Source organism: Solanum verrucosum, unplaced genomic scaffold (assembly GCF_900185275.1).
Source record: "Solanum verrucosum unplaced genomic scaffold, falcon-dt-bn FXZP01000060.1, whole genome shotgun sequence".
Taxonomy (NCBI): domain Eukaryota; kingdom Viridiplantae; phylum Streptophyta; class Magnoliopsida; order Solanales; family Solanaceae; genus Solanum; species Solanum verrucosum.
Genome location: NW_026020129.1, coordinates 6,612,113 through 6,628,139, shown reverse-complemented (window position 1 = coordinate 6,628,139; position 16,027 = coordinate 6,612,113). Strand labels below are relative to the sequence as shown.

The window sequence follows — 16,027 nt, the reverse complement described above, 5'->3', positions numbered from 1 at the left end:
AGGGAAGGGGTTAAAGATTGTGGACTGGAGACTTGAAGTGTTAAATGGGCAAAGTTTCGAAGTCATCTTTCAATTAACTTATATATACTGATAGTATAAATAATAACTTTATTTTAATTTATATATATTGACAATATAAATAAAAGCTTTACTTTCCAAGTTACAATTCTTTTTTATTATCAGTATATAAAAATTAAACTCCGTGAGCATGGTGGCTTTCAGGGAATAAAGAGTGGGCATCAAATGGAAGACTTCTAAGTCTTTAACAATTGTTCCACATATAATAGTCAATGCATTTATTCTATGGTTGCTTTAGAGACTTTAGTCTTTGGATGATGACTAAGAGGTATTTGGCACTAAACTTTTTAGGTGCCTTGGTCTAATAAATCCAAAATGGGTTTCTTCTTGTTGGGGAATATGATTGGTTGGTTCATTCTTTTGTAGGTCAACTGAACAAATAACTTTAACAACTACATTAAAAACTCAGAGATCTTTATACCTAATCCAACATTTATTTGGGGTGAAAAAACCAAGGGATTTTATTAAGGTAGTGAGTTTAACTATGTTCCAAAATTAGATTTGTCATTCTCTAGAAAACAAGATGGATGTAGAAACATAAATGTCAAATTGTCTTCTCTTTCACTCGTCTTGACATTTAGTTCCAATGAATACTCAAAACTGGTAGCTCATTCTGAAGATTGTGTTTCGGAATTCGAATATATCATACAAGAAAGTTCATGTCAAGCTAAACACAATGAGGGAAAGTCGGAGGGAAAAACAATCCCATTGAATCCTAGTAACGCCAGAAGTTGATTGTTCTACGTAAATACACTACATGAGTACACATCTTAACGAATATTTGAACATTACAATGTGTTTAAAGGACAGATAAATAGATACACTTGAGAGCGCGCACACACAACACACAAATACAATCAAAAGGATTCCAAACAGGAGACTAGATGAATTGGAGGGAAGGGAGAAAAGGGGAAGAAGAAGAAAGATGTTTCAATCAAAGAAGCTCTTTTGCTAGTCTCACTGGTTTTTCATTCAGAAATGCCATATCACTATTTTGTACAGTTAACAACTGATGATCAGAGTCTTCCTCCTCGCTATCTACCGATACAGATGACCCATCAGAATCTGTCCCGTCTTCTACAATTGCAAAGCATTTTGGTTAGTCAAGAATGAAAAAAGCCTATATTAACATGACATGTAAGAACATTCCTTCATCCTTTAAGTTATTGTATATCTACTAGAGATTAAGACTAAGGTACTTCATAAGTACAGCTACAATCTATACCTGCATCCATACAGACACACAAAGTGCACAAAAACATTCAGAAAAGATTTGCTTGACAGAATAACACATCTAAATGTAAGCAATATAACCTAGTTCTAAATTTTTAAGTAGGTTGGGCGGGCTATAACTTTAGTAGTTTTCAGTTTGGTCACTCTGTTATAATCTTCACTACTTGATCATAGCAATCAGGGCAAGGGGCAGAGCTAAAAGCTGACGTACAGGTTCATCCAAACCCAATACTTTTAGTTCAAACCCAGTATTTGTATTAAGAAATTCACTAAATATGTCCAAAAATTAAATTCAAAACACAGTTACTAACTCCTGATGTCACTACCTAGAATTTTAAAACCCCTAAAGTTCAAATCCTGGTTGCGCCTCTATTCAGGGTTCAGTACGACCATGCTCCATTTTCTCAACATGATATCAGAGGCAGAGGCAGACTTATCCCAGATGTTGGGCTATTCAATGTTGGGACACCCATGTTATATTACTGCATGCTCCTAATGTCTAGCCTTGGGCATGTGTGAGAGTGCTAGAATCCCATATTGTTTAACTATATAGGCTATAGTTTCCTTAATTGGTTTTGGACAATCATCACTACTTGCACTACTTATTGGGATTGAGTCAAGCCCATATCCATTTTCTTAATGCAGACTCATATGGAAGGACACTATATAAGAATTCATAAGTTCATTTGAAAAACTTTTTTTGTCTCCCATTTCTTTCCATGTGTATTCGTTAATAGAATGTGCCTGAAAAGACATAAGACTTTCTGTGTTCACCTCACAAATACACAATCAAACTTCTGCGTCATTTCATCAACCTCTTAGGAAACACCACTTAGCCAGAGTGGTTAATTGTTTTATTTGGTCAAAGGACATGGAGAAAACAAAAACAATAGAAATTAGCATGGCAGAGGGATGCGAAATTATTACTGATTTGAGTATTGTTACTCAGTTGATGTGATTATGCAATCCGGGTCATGTCCAACTGAGGTTGACTTCAACCTAATTGGCTTAACTTTTGGGACCAAACATATTGGAAACCTCTCATTCACAGAGACTCCAAAGCAGAGAAATCACCCCCAAAAAAGGAACAAAAAATGAAAGATGGGACAAAAGATATCAAATTCAACAAAAGGGGCTGCAACTACAACCAATCCTTCATGATGCTATTACAGTCAATAAATAATTCCTTTTAAGTTGAAATGGTATTCATAAATCTCTACAGTGTTGAGATTGATGAGATTAAAATGTGGAGTAACCAACACTGGAAAATTATGGTATTCATAGCTGTAGAAGTTTTCCTCTCTTTTTTGTTCATCTAGGAGTGCTTCTTTCTTTAGCCACATCCACTCATCTTAATTAGTTGGAGCCATTAGCTAACCAATTATGTGTAATCATGAGACTTTTACGTGGATCGACAATTGAGAAATACTATCTCTGGGGCCCTCACTTTAGGGCTACCAAGTGCTGAGCATGCAAAGGGTAGTCCACCAGAATTGCTTTCTTAACTGAATAAGCTACATTTTTATGTATATATACTCAACAAACTTGGCTACATGTTTTCTCATATACGACATCAAATATGTGTCATGTACTCATGTGATGACCATCAAATGGAACTTCAACATTCCCAAATAACAATAGACAAATCAATATATAAAAATTCAGAAGCAATAGATATACAATTTTAAGTGGTAGGAACAATATCAGACTTATATATCTTGTAGATTTTACCTGCTCCGGGTTAGTAATCTAAAGTTTTATGCCAGAAACTAAACGTTGTACTCCCTCTGTCACATTTCACGTGACACTCTTCCATTTAGTCTATCCATAAAAGAACGGAAATGAGCTTAAAATACTTTTGAACTATCGAATTCGATCAAAAACATTCTCTGTTTACCTTTTGGCTCTAAAATGCCCTTGATGTCAACATGTTGGCTCTAAATTGCCCTTATTATACCGCCCTATTTGGAAAAAAATTAATAGATTCATTTATTACGTGGCACGTTCCTATTGGCTATTGTTAAAATGAACCTAACTAATTAAATCTCAACCTAAAACACAGATCCACCTATAACCCACACACGCCACACCTAAAGGTGGTTCCTTTTCTTCATCTTCTTCTTTTTCCTTTTTCCTTTTTCCTTTTTCCTTTTTCCTTTTCTAGTGGTTTTCATCAAGCAAATGAAGACCATGAAGGAAAGCTTCTCAAGAAATTGAAGACAATCAAAACAATCGGGTATTTGAAGCCACAAACAGTTCTCAGTTCAAATGCATCAGATGGATATATTCATAATTCATCACCAGAATCAAATTTTCAATTTCACTGTCACTCTTCATCAACTCGAATCCAGATCCACGAAGATACCAAGAAGAATGTTCAGAGCAGCGTACAAGAGATCGAGAAGCTGAGATTATTGATGTTTCTGAGCTAATGAAGGATCTTGAAGATCAAGAAATGGAGATCTAAGATAAAGTCGACGATAAAGAAAACGTAAGGTCTGTTAAAGAAAGTGAAAATGTCTGAACCTTTCAAAGAAGGTCAGAATTTCAGCTCATTGAAATTTTACTCCTTTAACTGAAATTGATGGGTCAAATTTAGGCGGTCGGACTTGAATTTGATCGGGTACCCCTTTCGTCCCAAATCTTCTTGCTGCATTTGAGGAAGCAGCCATGGTTGTTAAAGCTCAAGAAGCAGAGAGAAAAGCCAAGACTGTTAAAAATAAGGACAATTTAGAGTCAATACGTTGACGTCGGGGGTATTTTAGAGCAAAGAGGTAAACGGAGGGTATTTTTGTACCAAATTTGATAATTCAAGGGTATTTTAGGCCCTTCTCCGAAAAAAGAATGATACCTTTATCTTTCACCATCCCCATTTTACTCTTAATGACATACTTATTGGGACCCTCACCGCCATTCTTAATGAAAAGACATGTGAAGCTTTCACCACCGCTCAATTAAAAGGATAATTTTGGTACTTCGCATATATTTGTCTTACATGTCAAGAGCCTTCTTTTCTTTTGATAAGGTAATCACCATTTGTATTAATAAACAAAACTCAGCTTCCAAAGAGATACTGAGTTGTCAAACTTACAAACATTCAAAAGTATAAGGGATCTCCTATCCAAAAGCTTACAAGCTTATACATTGCCAATTAAATCTACCAATTCTTCTATTCCCCCCACCCCACCCCACCCCACCCACCCCAGATTCTGTTTACACCAAAAAAAGAACAAACTAAGAGCCTTCTTTAATTTCTTCAACTCCTACCCAGACAAACACCTCTCACATAAAATGGGCGGAGGGAGAATTAGCAATCTAGATTTTCATCCCATGATTATTTTTTCATATGTGGGACATCAGATTAGCCCTAATGTACTCTTTATTCCTCGAAAATTCATGTTCCATTAATCAGAGAAAGCATGTGGTAGCTGAAATATTGTCACTCTGTAATACCACAAAAGTTTGTTACTCATTGGGAAAAAAAGTGAAGAGAGATAGGTCAACACCAACCTGAAAAGGCTTGATGATCAGGAAGATGTCTGATTCTTGTAACCTGAATACTTTCTGGTAAAATGCAATTGCAGAATGAGCCTGAAACTTCAAAAATAATTGTGTGAAACAAGCTAGAAGTTTAGCAAGAATAGCCCAGAAAACATGCTGCAGGATTCATACAGCTATCTGTACATTAGTCACAATTTAAAACCATATTATAAAGTAATGCAGATAAGAACAAGGGAGAATAGACGGAGATGAACACCAGTTCACACTTGAAAGTTGCCCCACAATTAAGATAACTCATCATTCATTCTCACCTACTCGTGCCAGCCGATTCACCCATCCAGGAATTGGCTTTCCCGTGAGATGCGAGCAGACTTCATCAGCAAAATGGTTGCAGTTCTTGGCAATCAAATGATAACTGTCCCCATGATATTTTCCTGAAATATGTTCCATATATGACCGAACTTCTGAACGAGACATGTCTGTGCTGCCCAGGAGCACTGACCGTCTAAAAGTGAAACCCGGACAACTACGTGGCTCCACCTCAAAAATTCCACTAGATGGGTACTCGTGGGCTCCATACCCATACTCTAGACCATGTACTGCATCAAAGCAAGAAAAACAACAAATGAAAGGAACATTAGTTATAGTAAAACTAAAAATCTTTAATAATCAAACACACAACTTCTTCAAATGGTTTACGGATTATAAGAATAACTTCTGCACCCTTTCCGGGATAAAACTGACATAGCAGAGTGTTCATGCTCAAAATATAGCTGCACATGGTATGTTGATGGCAGTCATCTAGTCAAGGAGCAAATTCAAGAGATACTTGCATGCAACAAGAAGTACACAGGAGAAAAAAAAAAAAGGATAGAAAGCACTAAAGAGCAGAAAACCAAGACAACTATTCATAAAACCCCAATGACTAAACTAGATGAACAAACCTAAGGGCTCTTACTCATACATCTGCTATTCTTCATAAGCAGAACAGACCGGACAATTTCGAGAAAGAGAAGCCATCATCAATGGTTTACAATGCAATACATAATCCTAGGAGTAATTTATTTTGCATATAAAACATGAGTTCAGGCATTAGATTGCAATCTTAGTGGCTACTCAATAGTCCTATCAAATTACTAATTTGCTATAAATGGAATTGTCTAATCTTCAACAAGCGGGGGCGGATTGGGGAGAGAGAGGTTGATGTAATTCATCTAGACAAAGGCTGCAATTCCTCCTTCCCTAGCTAGAATTCTTACATAAATTTCTTTGTTCTTTTAGGTTAGCATTTTCCTAATGTTATTCTGGTTTAACACATGCATGATCCTGTCAAGACTAAGTGTACACTATGGTAACAGGAAATCAGGAATGATTTGAGAAACCATCTTGTGCTGGTGATTGCTTGATGCTACAAGTAAATAAGCAACTTTTTGATAAGGTGGACAAAGAAGCAATTAGAAGACACTTCGCTCTGATTATGTTTCACATGACAAGCTTCACTGTGATGTTCACTCTATCATCCATATTTCCTCTTTCCACCAGCTTGGTCAACAGTATTTGCAGACGTATCTCTAAATTTATCAACTAATAGTGTATAACTATGTCAACTTTTTTTAAGAAATAACATAACCATCAATGAGCCAGTTCCATTATCCATGCAGGTAAGCACATTTACCTGGTAGGCTACGAGACCGGTTGGTTCCTAATGTAAACTACTTAAGTTGACACCTTCAGATAAAAACCTTCACCAACTCTCTAAATTGGCACTTTCACCTTTGTAACAGACATAATAGACCTGGTGAAAGGACGGAAGATCCACTGAAAGATTCGAAATGGGTGGCGAAGAAACCTAATGCTTTTGGTAGAGTTTTGGCTGTGCCATGTGAGGGGTTTGAGATTGACAAGGGATCTCCTAAAAAGATTAAAAAGAATGGAGAGCTAAATCAGAGTTAAGAGGGAAATCACCTTTATTACAAGGACCCAGCGTGAGGAAAAATATAGGAGGTAAGAATTGAAGAGGCTTGAAAGTACAACTAATTATGACACATGGAAGTGTTAGAACATCAAGTGAATATGTGTCTAGATCAATACACGTCTAGATTCATTTACTCGAAAAATAAAATCTTATAAATATTCTATTGGATACCTTAGAATATTCTCATTATAGAATATATCTTATTTATTAGCTTAGAGATTGGATATCTACCATATTGTACATAACCAACGACTTACTAAGTTGCTCAGACTCGGTGATGGTGTCTGCTACAGATGTGGATCTAGAGGTCGGATCCTTCACGATCTAAATTTCAAGATTTGGGGGTTCGAATATGGGTGGGGGGAATTCGGCTAAAAATAATTCAAATATCTAAAAATAGAGTAATATGTCTATTTATGAGGCATTATGTGGAAAACATACAAGGTATTTCAAGGAGAAAATATTGACCGAGAGTAGAATCCCAAAAGGAGATAAAAGGAAAAGGACCGACATAGAACTTTCCATAGATAAATTATTCAATTTTCTTCAATTTCACCCTAGCTTTTGTTTTAATTACTACAATCTGTGGCATCTGTCCCAAATTTCTCCGTCGATTTTGGTCAAAGTACCCAAAATCAATTGACCAAATCCAGTATGGATCTCACACCCATACTAACGTCATGTCGACGCGGGTGTGGCACCGAAAATGAAGGAGTCTAAGCAACTTAGACAACTTATATATGAAGCATCTCTCTTACGTTGTTACCTAATTAAGTCAACAAGAGTTCTTTAAAAATTTACACATGGTATCAGAGCCTCCACAATATTGGTAGACTCAAATAGCTTCCACTATCAGCAGGCGGTGCCGACCAATGTGGGTTTCCGTTTGGTTGATGATTACTTCTTTTCTTCTTCCTTTTGATGACAAACAACACTAGTTTCTCTAACGACCAATCCAGTGTCGATATATCTCTGATGACAGAACAACTACTTTCTATGTGACTGATGCACTCCTCTAATCCTTGAATTACTTCATTGTTTTTCCAATTCAAGTTAGGCTGATAATGTCCTCGAGATGCGGAACATCACATCTCTTTCCCCTCATTAAGACGAGATTTCTTTCCTTGTGACTGACAGTCATATAAAGCAAAGAATTACATACCATGTCAAAGTGGCTAACTTTATTGATTAATATCAAATTATAAGACACTAAACCACTGCTTAATTTCCAACTCAAAATAAGATGTAACAACAATATGTATAACAATACACATTAAAGGAGAACAAAAAAGCTTTAGTACCTTCTATACCAGAATGAAACACTCCGAGGCCGGCCCAATAGAGATAGTTGTTTACAGGTGTGAGATCATATACATTAAGATACAACAAAGAACGATTTTTCTCTCCATTGAACTGCTCCTTTGATGAACTTGAGCTAGACCTTAACAATCTCATTGTAGTCCACACACCTCGTCCACCACCCTCGCTATGTTTCTCAATAAATCACACTCAATATCCAGGAAGCTGACAGCCAATTACTAAGCACCTAAACTTCATAAACACAAATAAATAGATAAAATTCAGTAAAACAAGGCGTAGCTTTATCACACACTTAACACGCTCAATTTTAACTCATTATACATAACTAACAGAAAATTCAGCTATTACATATAGCAAACACAGCTAATTGAGGCTAAAAAACGCAACGACCAATTGACTCGGACCGTAATTTTAACAAATTCCGAAGCTAGAGATAACGAAAGTTCAAAACTGAGCTAAAAAGACGCATATACATATACATACAGAAGTACGTCTACGGAAGAGAAATTGAGAAATGGAGACAGATTTTACCGAGATGCGAGATGAAAATCGGAGACGCTTGTGCTACGGAGAGAGCACGGTGGCGGCGGCTTCAGATCGCCGCCGTGTACGGCGGAGAGAGAAGGATTGGCGGGGAAAGGATGAGGAAAGGTCAGGTGGGGTGCAGTGGCCGCCGAGTAATATTTTCTCTATTTTCCCACAGCTGTCTCTGTGAAGAGAAATTAGAAAAAGGTTTATATTTGGAAAAGTTCATTTGCTTAAATAATTACAGAATTTAAATTACACATTTTTTTCTCTTTGTGATGATTTAAATGTGACATAATCTCACTTTTTATAGCTTACAACAACTAATTAATAATTTAATGTCATTATATCATTCAAATTTTAATTTTTTTAAATGTCTTTTATTATCAAATTAACTTTTAAATTATTGACATAATACTATATTTTAAGTTTCTTATTAAGTAAAGAACTTGAAGTGAATAAGTAATGGCACTAGATAAGTCGATTTTGGATCATCCGTATGGATGATCACCCTCCAAACCAACTGAATCGTTCCAAAAAATACTTATTAACATTTTATAAGTATCATTTTAATTTTTTTTGTTATATACGTAAAAATTTAAAAATTTTAAATCTGCGAAAAAATTGTTAGTTAAATAAAAAGTGAATGCCGTTAGCAACAACTAATTCTAGTGCAGCTGACTACAGCCTAGCTAGAACCTTAAACATAATATGTCACACATGGCCTTTTTCAATCATCACTCATCATTCCTATTAAAATATAAAAATATAAAAATATAATATTTTACTACTTTTGAATATTCTTTTAGATTTACCAATATCTATAACAAGAAAATAGGAATAATTTGAATGTGCAGTCAACAACTATATCTATATAAAATAAATAAATAAATAAATAAATAAGATAAAACATCCCACTTTCATGTTGTTAATTAACTCGTTCGTTTGTTGTCGTTTACCTCTCCTCAAGTTTAAGATAAAAAAAAATTATGTTTCATTATTTTTAAACGTAATTGATATATAAAATGTATTTCATATATAAATTTATTCATTATGATTTGGTATTTTTGATTTATTTTTACAAAATTTACAATCTATCTACCTAATTATTCGGTATGATTATAAATATATATAAGAACAATGAATCTAATAATTGATTTGACACAATTTAATTTGATTGATTTTCTATTGTGCCTAACAACTAACGATCAGAATCTTTTGGGTACAAAATTTAGTAACATAAGTTATTCTCTAAGGTAAAAGATTTCTATAAGTTTTGTCCTACAAATAAGATATTACAGAACTTATGTTCATGACAAACATTTTTTTAAAAGTTGTCTAGCGAAAATGAGACGAGGAGTAGTTTTTTTTTTTCTTGAGAATGTGATTTATAATATAGTATTTTTATGAGACAAATTTTTTAAGTTTACAAGAAAGTTATTTGTATAGGAAAGTGTCAATAACAATTTAATAAGATATTAACCATGTGTTTGCCATATAGTAACTTGAATTTTGTTATAACAAATTCTATTTACTAATATAAAAACTTGAGTAGTTTAATTTTGGTTTAAAAATATTTTTTACTCTACAAACTCCAAATTCCAATAAGTTTTTAAGCAAAAAAAAAGGAAAAGAACAACTTTTATAAGGCACACAAGTATGAGTTATAGTTTCAATAATTATGTATCTTGTCTGAGTTGCCTCTAGATTTCTGTATTTGCCTCAAGATACATTGTATTTAGTGAACGTATCTCAACTCTCTCTTCTCTCGCTCGCCTCTCTCTCTCCCTTGTCCATCTACTTTTTGGTATCTGTGTTTCAAAATTTCGTGTATTTATGTATCCAATATCAATATAGTAATATATTTGTGTATATTAATTTCATCAAGTGTAACTACTATCATTGTCATGTATTAAACATAAAAATGCATTGATGTATCATGTGTATCTGTGCATGGTTACGATTGTTTATGAGAGGGCACGGATGTATTCAATGTATCTGGGAAAGGAAACAATGACATAGTTTACATCAAGGTGTTCAAAATTTAATATATATGTATAATGAGTAACTTTTGACCTATATACATGGTATAATTTTCTATATACTTAATATAATTTTTTCGATAAAGGGCGTTCAAAAACATTTCACTCAAGTGGCAACGCCATAATAAGGGCAAAGAAAGATACTAGTGAAGTGGCAGAAAAACACTTAGAAGTTGAATTAGTCATAAGATAAGAAATATAGATGTTACATATATACAGAGTCCCATGTCCTCAGCAGAAGATATATACACTATATATTAACTCCCTGACTTTTTTCTTATTCTTTCTATTACAGGTCATGTAATATTGTGCTAAACTCAGTCCATCTCTATCGAAAGAGAAGTCGAGAGCTAAAAATGCATTGCAAATTCTGATTATGGCGCTAGTTGGCTTTACAGTTCGAATCTGAATCTTCAACCGTGTTGAAGTACAAGGAGGATAGTTTACCATCAAATGTAGAGACAAGTTGATGGACAGATAATCCACAGTAACGCTTTCCAAGACGAGCAATGCAGATGTCTATGACTTTTTTGAACATGCTATCTGCTTGAATTAGTGGCTGCTCGACGAATTTGACTAGAGGCATCCACTGCATTGTAAACACAAGCAGCTTAGACATGAATGAAAATGCAACATATTGTTTCTTAATATTCTTGAGGTTTTATTGTTTCTTTACTCTAGGAACGGAGAGATACAAGTATATAATATGGATATGATGATCATTGAGATGGAAAGAGAGGAATGTTGAAATGTCTTAAATGACGGATTTGTGAATAGCATTTACCTTGGCTGCCTGAATTTCTAGATCATCAACCGCGATTCTTGTTGACAGGGGTCTTAAAAGGCAGACGAAGAATAAATCCGACTTTTCAAAAGCTACATTGTGAGCATGCCTGAAAAAGAACAGACGTTAAATTGAATAATGGTCTGCAATCAACAACTAGTGTTAGATAATGCAATCACCATTTTCACATTCTAATTCATGTGTTTGTACTTGAATAACATGTCTAATAGCTACAAGCAAAATTAGTATTCAAGTTGTATAGTTTTCATTTCGTAAAAAGAACAATATTTCTACATCAGATTCATCCTTTCTAAAAATCTCTTCAAAGATAGAATCATGATGTAGAGGACAAACGTTTCTCACCTGAAAGCCATAACCTCCACAAATTCAGTATCAATCTGGAAAGATAACCAGAAAAAACCATAGTTAAGCGAATACTCGTTTTAGATTACATATCTACAGGGAAAATATGTTCCTACGAATACTTACCCCAGTTTCCTCCTTCACTTCTCTCACGATTCCTGTAAAGATCTCCTCCGACTGATATTGGCATTAAAAGGTAGAATGAGTTTACGGATTGAGGCAAAGATATCGTGTTTCTATATATACTGTTGTTAACAAACAAAATAGTAACCAGAACATACCTCAAGAATGAAACCAGTTGGTATTTTCCATAGGCCTGAAAGAGCTGGTGCAGAATGTTTCTCTTGTACGACAAGCACCTAGAGTAATCATTTCTTGAAGTCAAGGGACTACACTAGACGCGATATGTGTAATATTATGGCATGCTCAATACAGTAATTAGGAGTGTCTTTCAAAAGCTAATACCTCATTTTTGTCATTGATCACAAAACCACCAACTCCAACTTGATGAGATGCATTAGAAGGAAGCATGCAGGGATCATCGGGAAGCCAATATGTCATCATGAGATATCCTCTTTCCGCGTGATGGTATTGAAATCCTTCCTGTGAAATTAGTTACTTTAGAGTTTGGCTTGAAACAAGAGTTAGCATTGGAAGCTAAAGGAACATGATATAAACTTTGTTCTTCAAAAAAAGCTATCTGTGTTCGGATATTATTGACAGTCAATACCTTTACTGCAATTGGAACTAGATCACATTTCTCGACTGGTAGTTTAAGCCAAACTCCCTTCTTCCCCTGCAGCATGCAACGCCAATTAGAAACTAGGTGTTCCATGAACTGTAATTATATATTTATGTCTGAAGAAACACTCAGACTGGTGACACCATTCGTTTCAAGCATTTTGGCAATAGGACAAGCCAAACAATGAAAATGCAATAGCTTCCTCAAGATAATCAGTAAACAACATAAAGGTAAATGTAGTTGTGGAATTCTACATAAAGATAAAGAGAGGTCAATATGTTTATTACTGCTAAGGAAGTACCTTCATTTTCCAGTGAGACAGCGATTCACGAAGTACAGATGCAAATATATCGGGATTGGATGGCAGTGTTTGTGGATTAATGAGTATTCCTCCATATTCATCATCAGAAGCATCAAGCACTCTTACATCTCTAAGATACAGTCCTGAACAATTTTTACCATTTATCTGACAAGAAAATTCATCAAGTATAAAATTTTCTTTGCTAACTGAACTTGCAGCATCATAAGAAGCACTTGAACGCGAGGCCTTGAGTACAACACCTGGATGTAAAACAGGCAAAAGCCAATATCAATATCGGAAGATGTAACTACGTACACCTCAATCCCAAACATGTCTCAACTGATATCATCTATTTATGGTATTACCATACGAAATGTTATCGTCTCAGATCTAGGCACTATGTTCTGTAGCAAGCGCAAACACGTCTGTCTTGCCTAATGAAACAGCAAGTGTGCAATCCTCTAAGCTAAAGATGCACTTTGTACTGCCTCATGGTACATTGTTCTACGACAACAACAACTACGCCTCGATCCCAAGCAAGGTGGGGGCTATATGAATCCTCACCGTCCATGTCACTCCGTTTAAACTCGTTTAAATCCAATATTACAAGAAATAAAAACTAAGAAAAACACTTTCTCTAGAACAAGTTCTCTACATTTTCTTCTGGAGACAAAAGATTAGTAAACCTCAAAAAGGCAAACATGACTCAAATGGAATAGACTTGGTAAACATGTACAAGCTTATAAAGATCCTCTCAGATAATATTAAAAAAAACTGTGAAATTGCACTTTCCTTCCCTTCTTTGTTATGTTACTCGAACTCTTCAAGAATATCGACAGGTGCCTGTCCGATCCTCTAAAAGTAGAGTATTTTCAGAGGAACCTACATAGGTGCAACATCATTTTGGAGAGTCCGAACAACATAGCTTCTTTGGTCATAAATTGCAGTAAGAACATTGAATTGGCCTTATGATCTTCTAATTAAACTAAGAAAAATCCAAAAAACCTAAACAGAACATACAATGATGAATGATTAACACTAAAAACACAAAAAAAATCTCATTTTTCCCACATTAGAAAATTACCTCTGCAAGAACATAACTTATGAGTCCCAGTGAGACCAAACCTTAGCTTTGTGTCAAGAAATGAACTTGATTTCATCAGCTCAAAATTAGACAAAAACAATGACTTGGAATCAACCAATTTCAGCTCCATTCTTTCACACACTACAAAAACAAAGCCTTTTTCTTGTCTTTAAACTAACTTCCAGACAGCTCAGTCCAATGAAACCAACTAATTCCCCAAAATTATGGCATCAATTAATAATGGTCTCAAAATCTTGAACTTTGTTGACAAAAAAAATAAAATAAAAACTTAAGATTGACAAAATCCCTCGTCAACTACAGAAAAAAAAAAAGGATTTCTTGGGCATATTCTACCAATGGGAGAATACTAAAAATCTTGAAGAAATTAACAAGTGAACAAAAGAAAGGGGTATTTAATTAAGGTACAAATATAATACAACCAAAAAAAAGTATCATGGTCTCAGGTGGCAAAATATTGTGGTGGAAAATGAACTTTGATTAAGAAATATTTTTTTTTTGGTTTTCCCGTGTCCGGAGTCTACATTGGACCTCCGACTAAATTCAGATCGCGCACTGCAGGGCCATTCGAGGGTGGCGCTCTAACAAGATTTTCTCCATATCCAGAGCTCGAATCCGAGACCTTTAGTTAAGGGTGAAACACTCCCAACAGTATACCACAACCCATATTGATGATTGAGAAATATTTTATTAAACGACAAATAAGGTGGAAAAGATATTTATGAAGTTATGTTGTTAAGTAGTAACAAATACTCATTGTAGAAAACAGGGAAGTAAATTGAAATTGACAGGAAAGACAATTATGAAGTCACTGTTAGAGAGGAAACATAGAGGAAGACCAGAGATTGATTTGAGTGGATCCAAAGATTACGAGTCCGTTTCAATTAGTTTATTTTACTTTTCCTTTTTAGTTAACGTTAAAAAAAAATTCTCTTTTTTTCCTTTTGACATATTCAATGTAGTAACATCGCAAAAGAATACTTGCTATTAAAAGCTATTTCATTCTTAAAGTAGGAACTTCAATTTTTTATTAACGATGAAATTTCATCATGAAAGTTTAAACTAAGAGTTTTGATTAAGAATAAATGTCCCACTATTCTGTTTCGTATACTTCATTAGGAATGAAATATCTTATTCTCTTAGTTTCATATTTCTTAACCTTTACGAACAACATATTTTTAAAGAAAGCTGTAATTAAAAGTTTATTTTACTAATAATATTATGAAACTTCAAAATTTGAACACTATACTTTTGTATAAGAATAGTATAAAAAAACTTTCTTAATTTATTAAAATGAACAAATAAAATAAAGCGTCTATTTTAATGTAAGAGCCAAATAAAATGAGTCGGGAGAAAGTATTTTGGGACTTAGGAGCTATTTTGCGTGGAAAACATAACCACACGTGGCTTCCAATTATCTTGCCGGAGCTCATGGCACATATCTATTTCAAATTTATTATTTTTAAATTATTAATTCCGTAAAATTACATGCTTTACTACAAAAAAGAAATTAAAGGGAACTTGAAGAAATTAAATAAAACCTCTATAATAAACGAAAATGATTGTATTATTAATTTAGCATTTTCTCAGATTTTTTATTGTTCTTAAAACATGAATCATTCATGAGATGGCACATCATATATAATAAAGCCAAATGATTATAATTAAAAAATAAGTAAGGATAGTGGCGGAATTAGGATTTTTAATAAGGTTTTTAAAATTTGAAGAAATAAACACACCAACTAATCAAATGAATTTTAACCTCTATTATATATACATAAAAAATAATTTTAATCATGTATAAATAGTAATATTTTTCTAGGAAATTTGAATGAACCCTTACGGTATGCTGGCTCCGCCCCTAGTATGGAGTTGCTTTCCCAACACGTGAAAAATTAAAGTATATTATGTTATTATTACGTGTTGCCCTTATTTGTCCAAGTCATCAATGACTAGGTGCCTTATCTTATGTATTTGATTTGATATATGTACATATCACTGGCATCCATATAGGAATTAGGAACCATATAATATATGTCCTTCAATGATTAAAATACTTTC

General features: G+C 34.2%; 3 protein-coding genes across 12 annotated transcripts in view; all 3 read right to left on the bottom strand.

Moving 5' to 3' along the window:
• The window catches only part of LOC125826403 (deSI-like protein At4g17486), a 554,011-nt gene extending 545,104 nt beyond the window's left edge, over positions 1 to 8,907 (bottom strand). For 3 of the 10 annotated variants that reach the window (XM_049505718.1, XM_049505719.1, XM_049505717.1), the window contains exons 1-5: positions 8,639 to 8,907; positions 8,089 to 8,333; positions 5,124 to 5,411; positions 4,822 to 4,908; positions 990 to 1,155 (exon numbers count right to left, since the gene is read on the bottom strand). In XM_049505718.1, coding sequence (XP_049361675.1) covers positions 1,013 to 1,155; positions 4,822 to 4,908; positions 5,124 to 5,411; positions 8,089 to 8,242 — 672 coding nt within the window. In that variant the 5' untranslated portion in view covers positions 8,243 to 8,333; positions 8,639 to 8,907 and the 3' untranslated portion in view covers positions 990 to 1,012. Of the gene's footprint in view, positions 1 to 688; positions 1,156 to 3,837; positions 3,962 to 4,821; positions 4,909 to 5,123; positions 5,412 to 8,088; positions 8,339 to 8,638 lie in introns of those variants that run through there. The other 7 variants (XM_049505723.1, XM_049505724.1, XM_049505722.1 and 4 more) reach the window with 7 other exon arrangements.
• The window catches only part of LOC125826377 (uncharacterized), a 103,936-nt gene that overhangs the window by 10,793 nt on the left and 77,116 nt on the right, over positions 1 to 16,027 (bottom strand). The window lies entirely within an intron of this gene.
• Positions 10,816 to 14,276, bottom strand: LOC125826389 (nudix hydrolase 8-like). Its single transcript, XM_049505699.1, has 9 exons — positions 13,949 to 14,276; positions 12,865 to 13,124; positions 12,552 to 12,617; positions 12,287 to 12,424; positions 12,103 to 12,180; positions 11,948 to 11,998; positions 11,822 to 11,856; positions 11,459 to 11,567; positions 10,816 to 11,263 (listed from the first exon to the last, which is right to left on the bottom strand). Exons 1-9 carry the CDS (start codon positions 14,076 to 14,078, stop codon positions 11,057 to 11,059), a joined length of 1,074 nt encoding a protein of 357 aa, XP_049361656.1. The 5' UTR covers positions 14,079 to 14,276; the 3' UTR covers positions 10,816 to 11,056.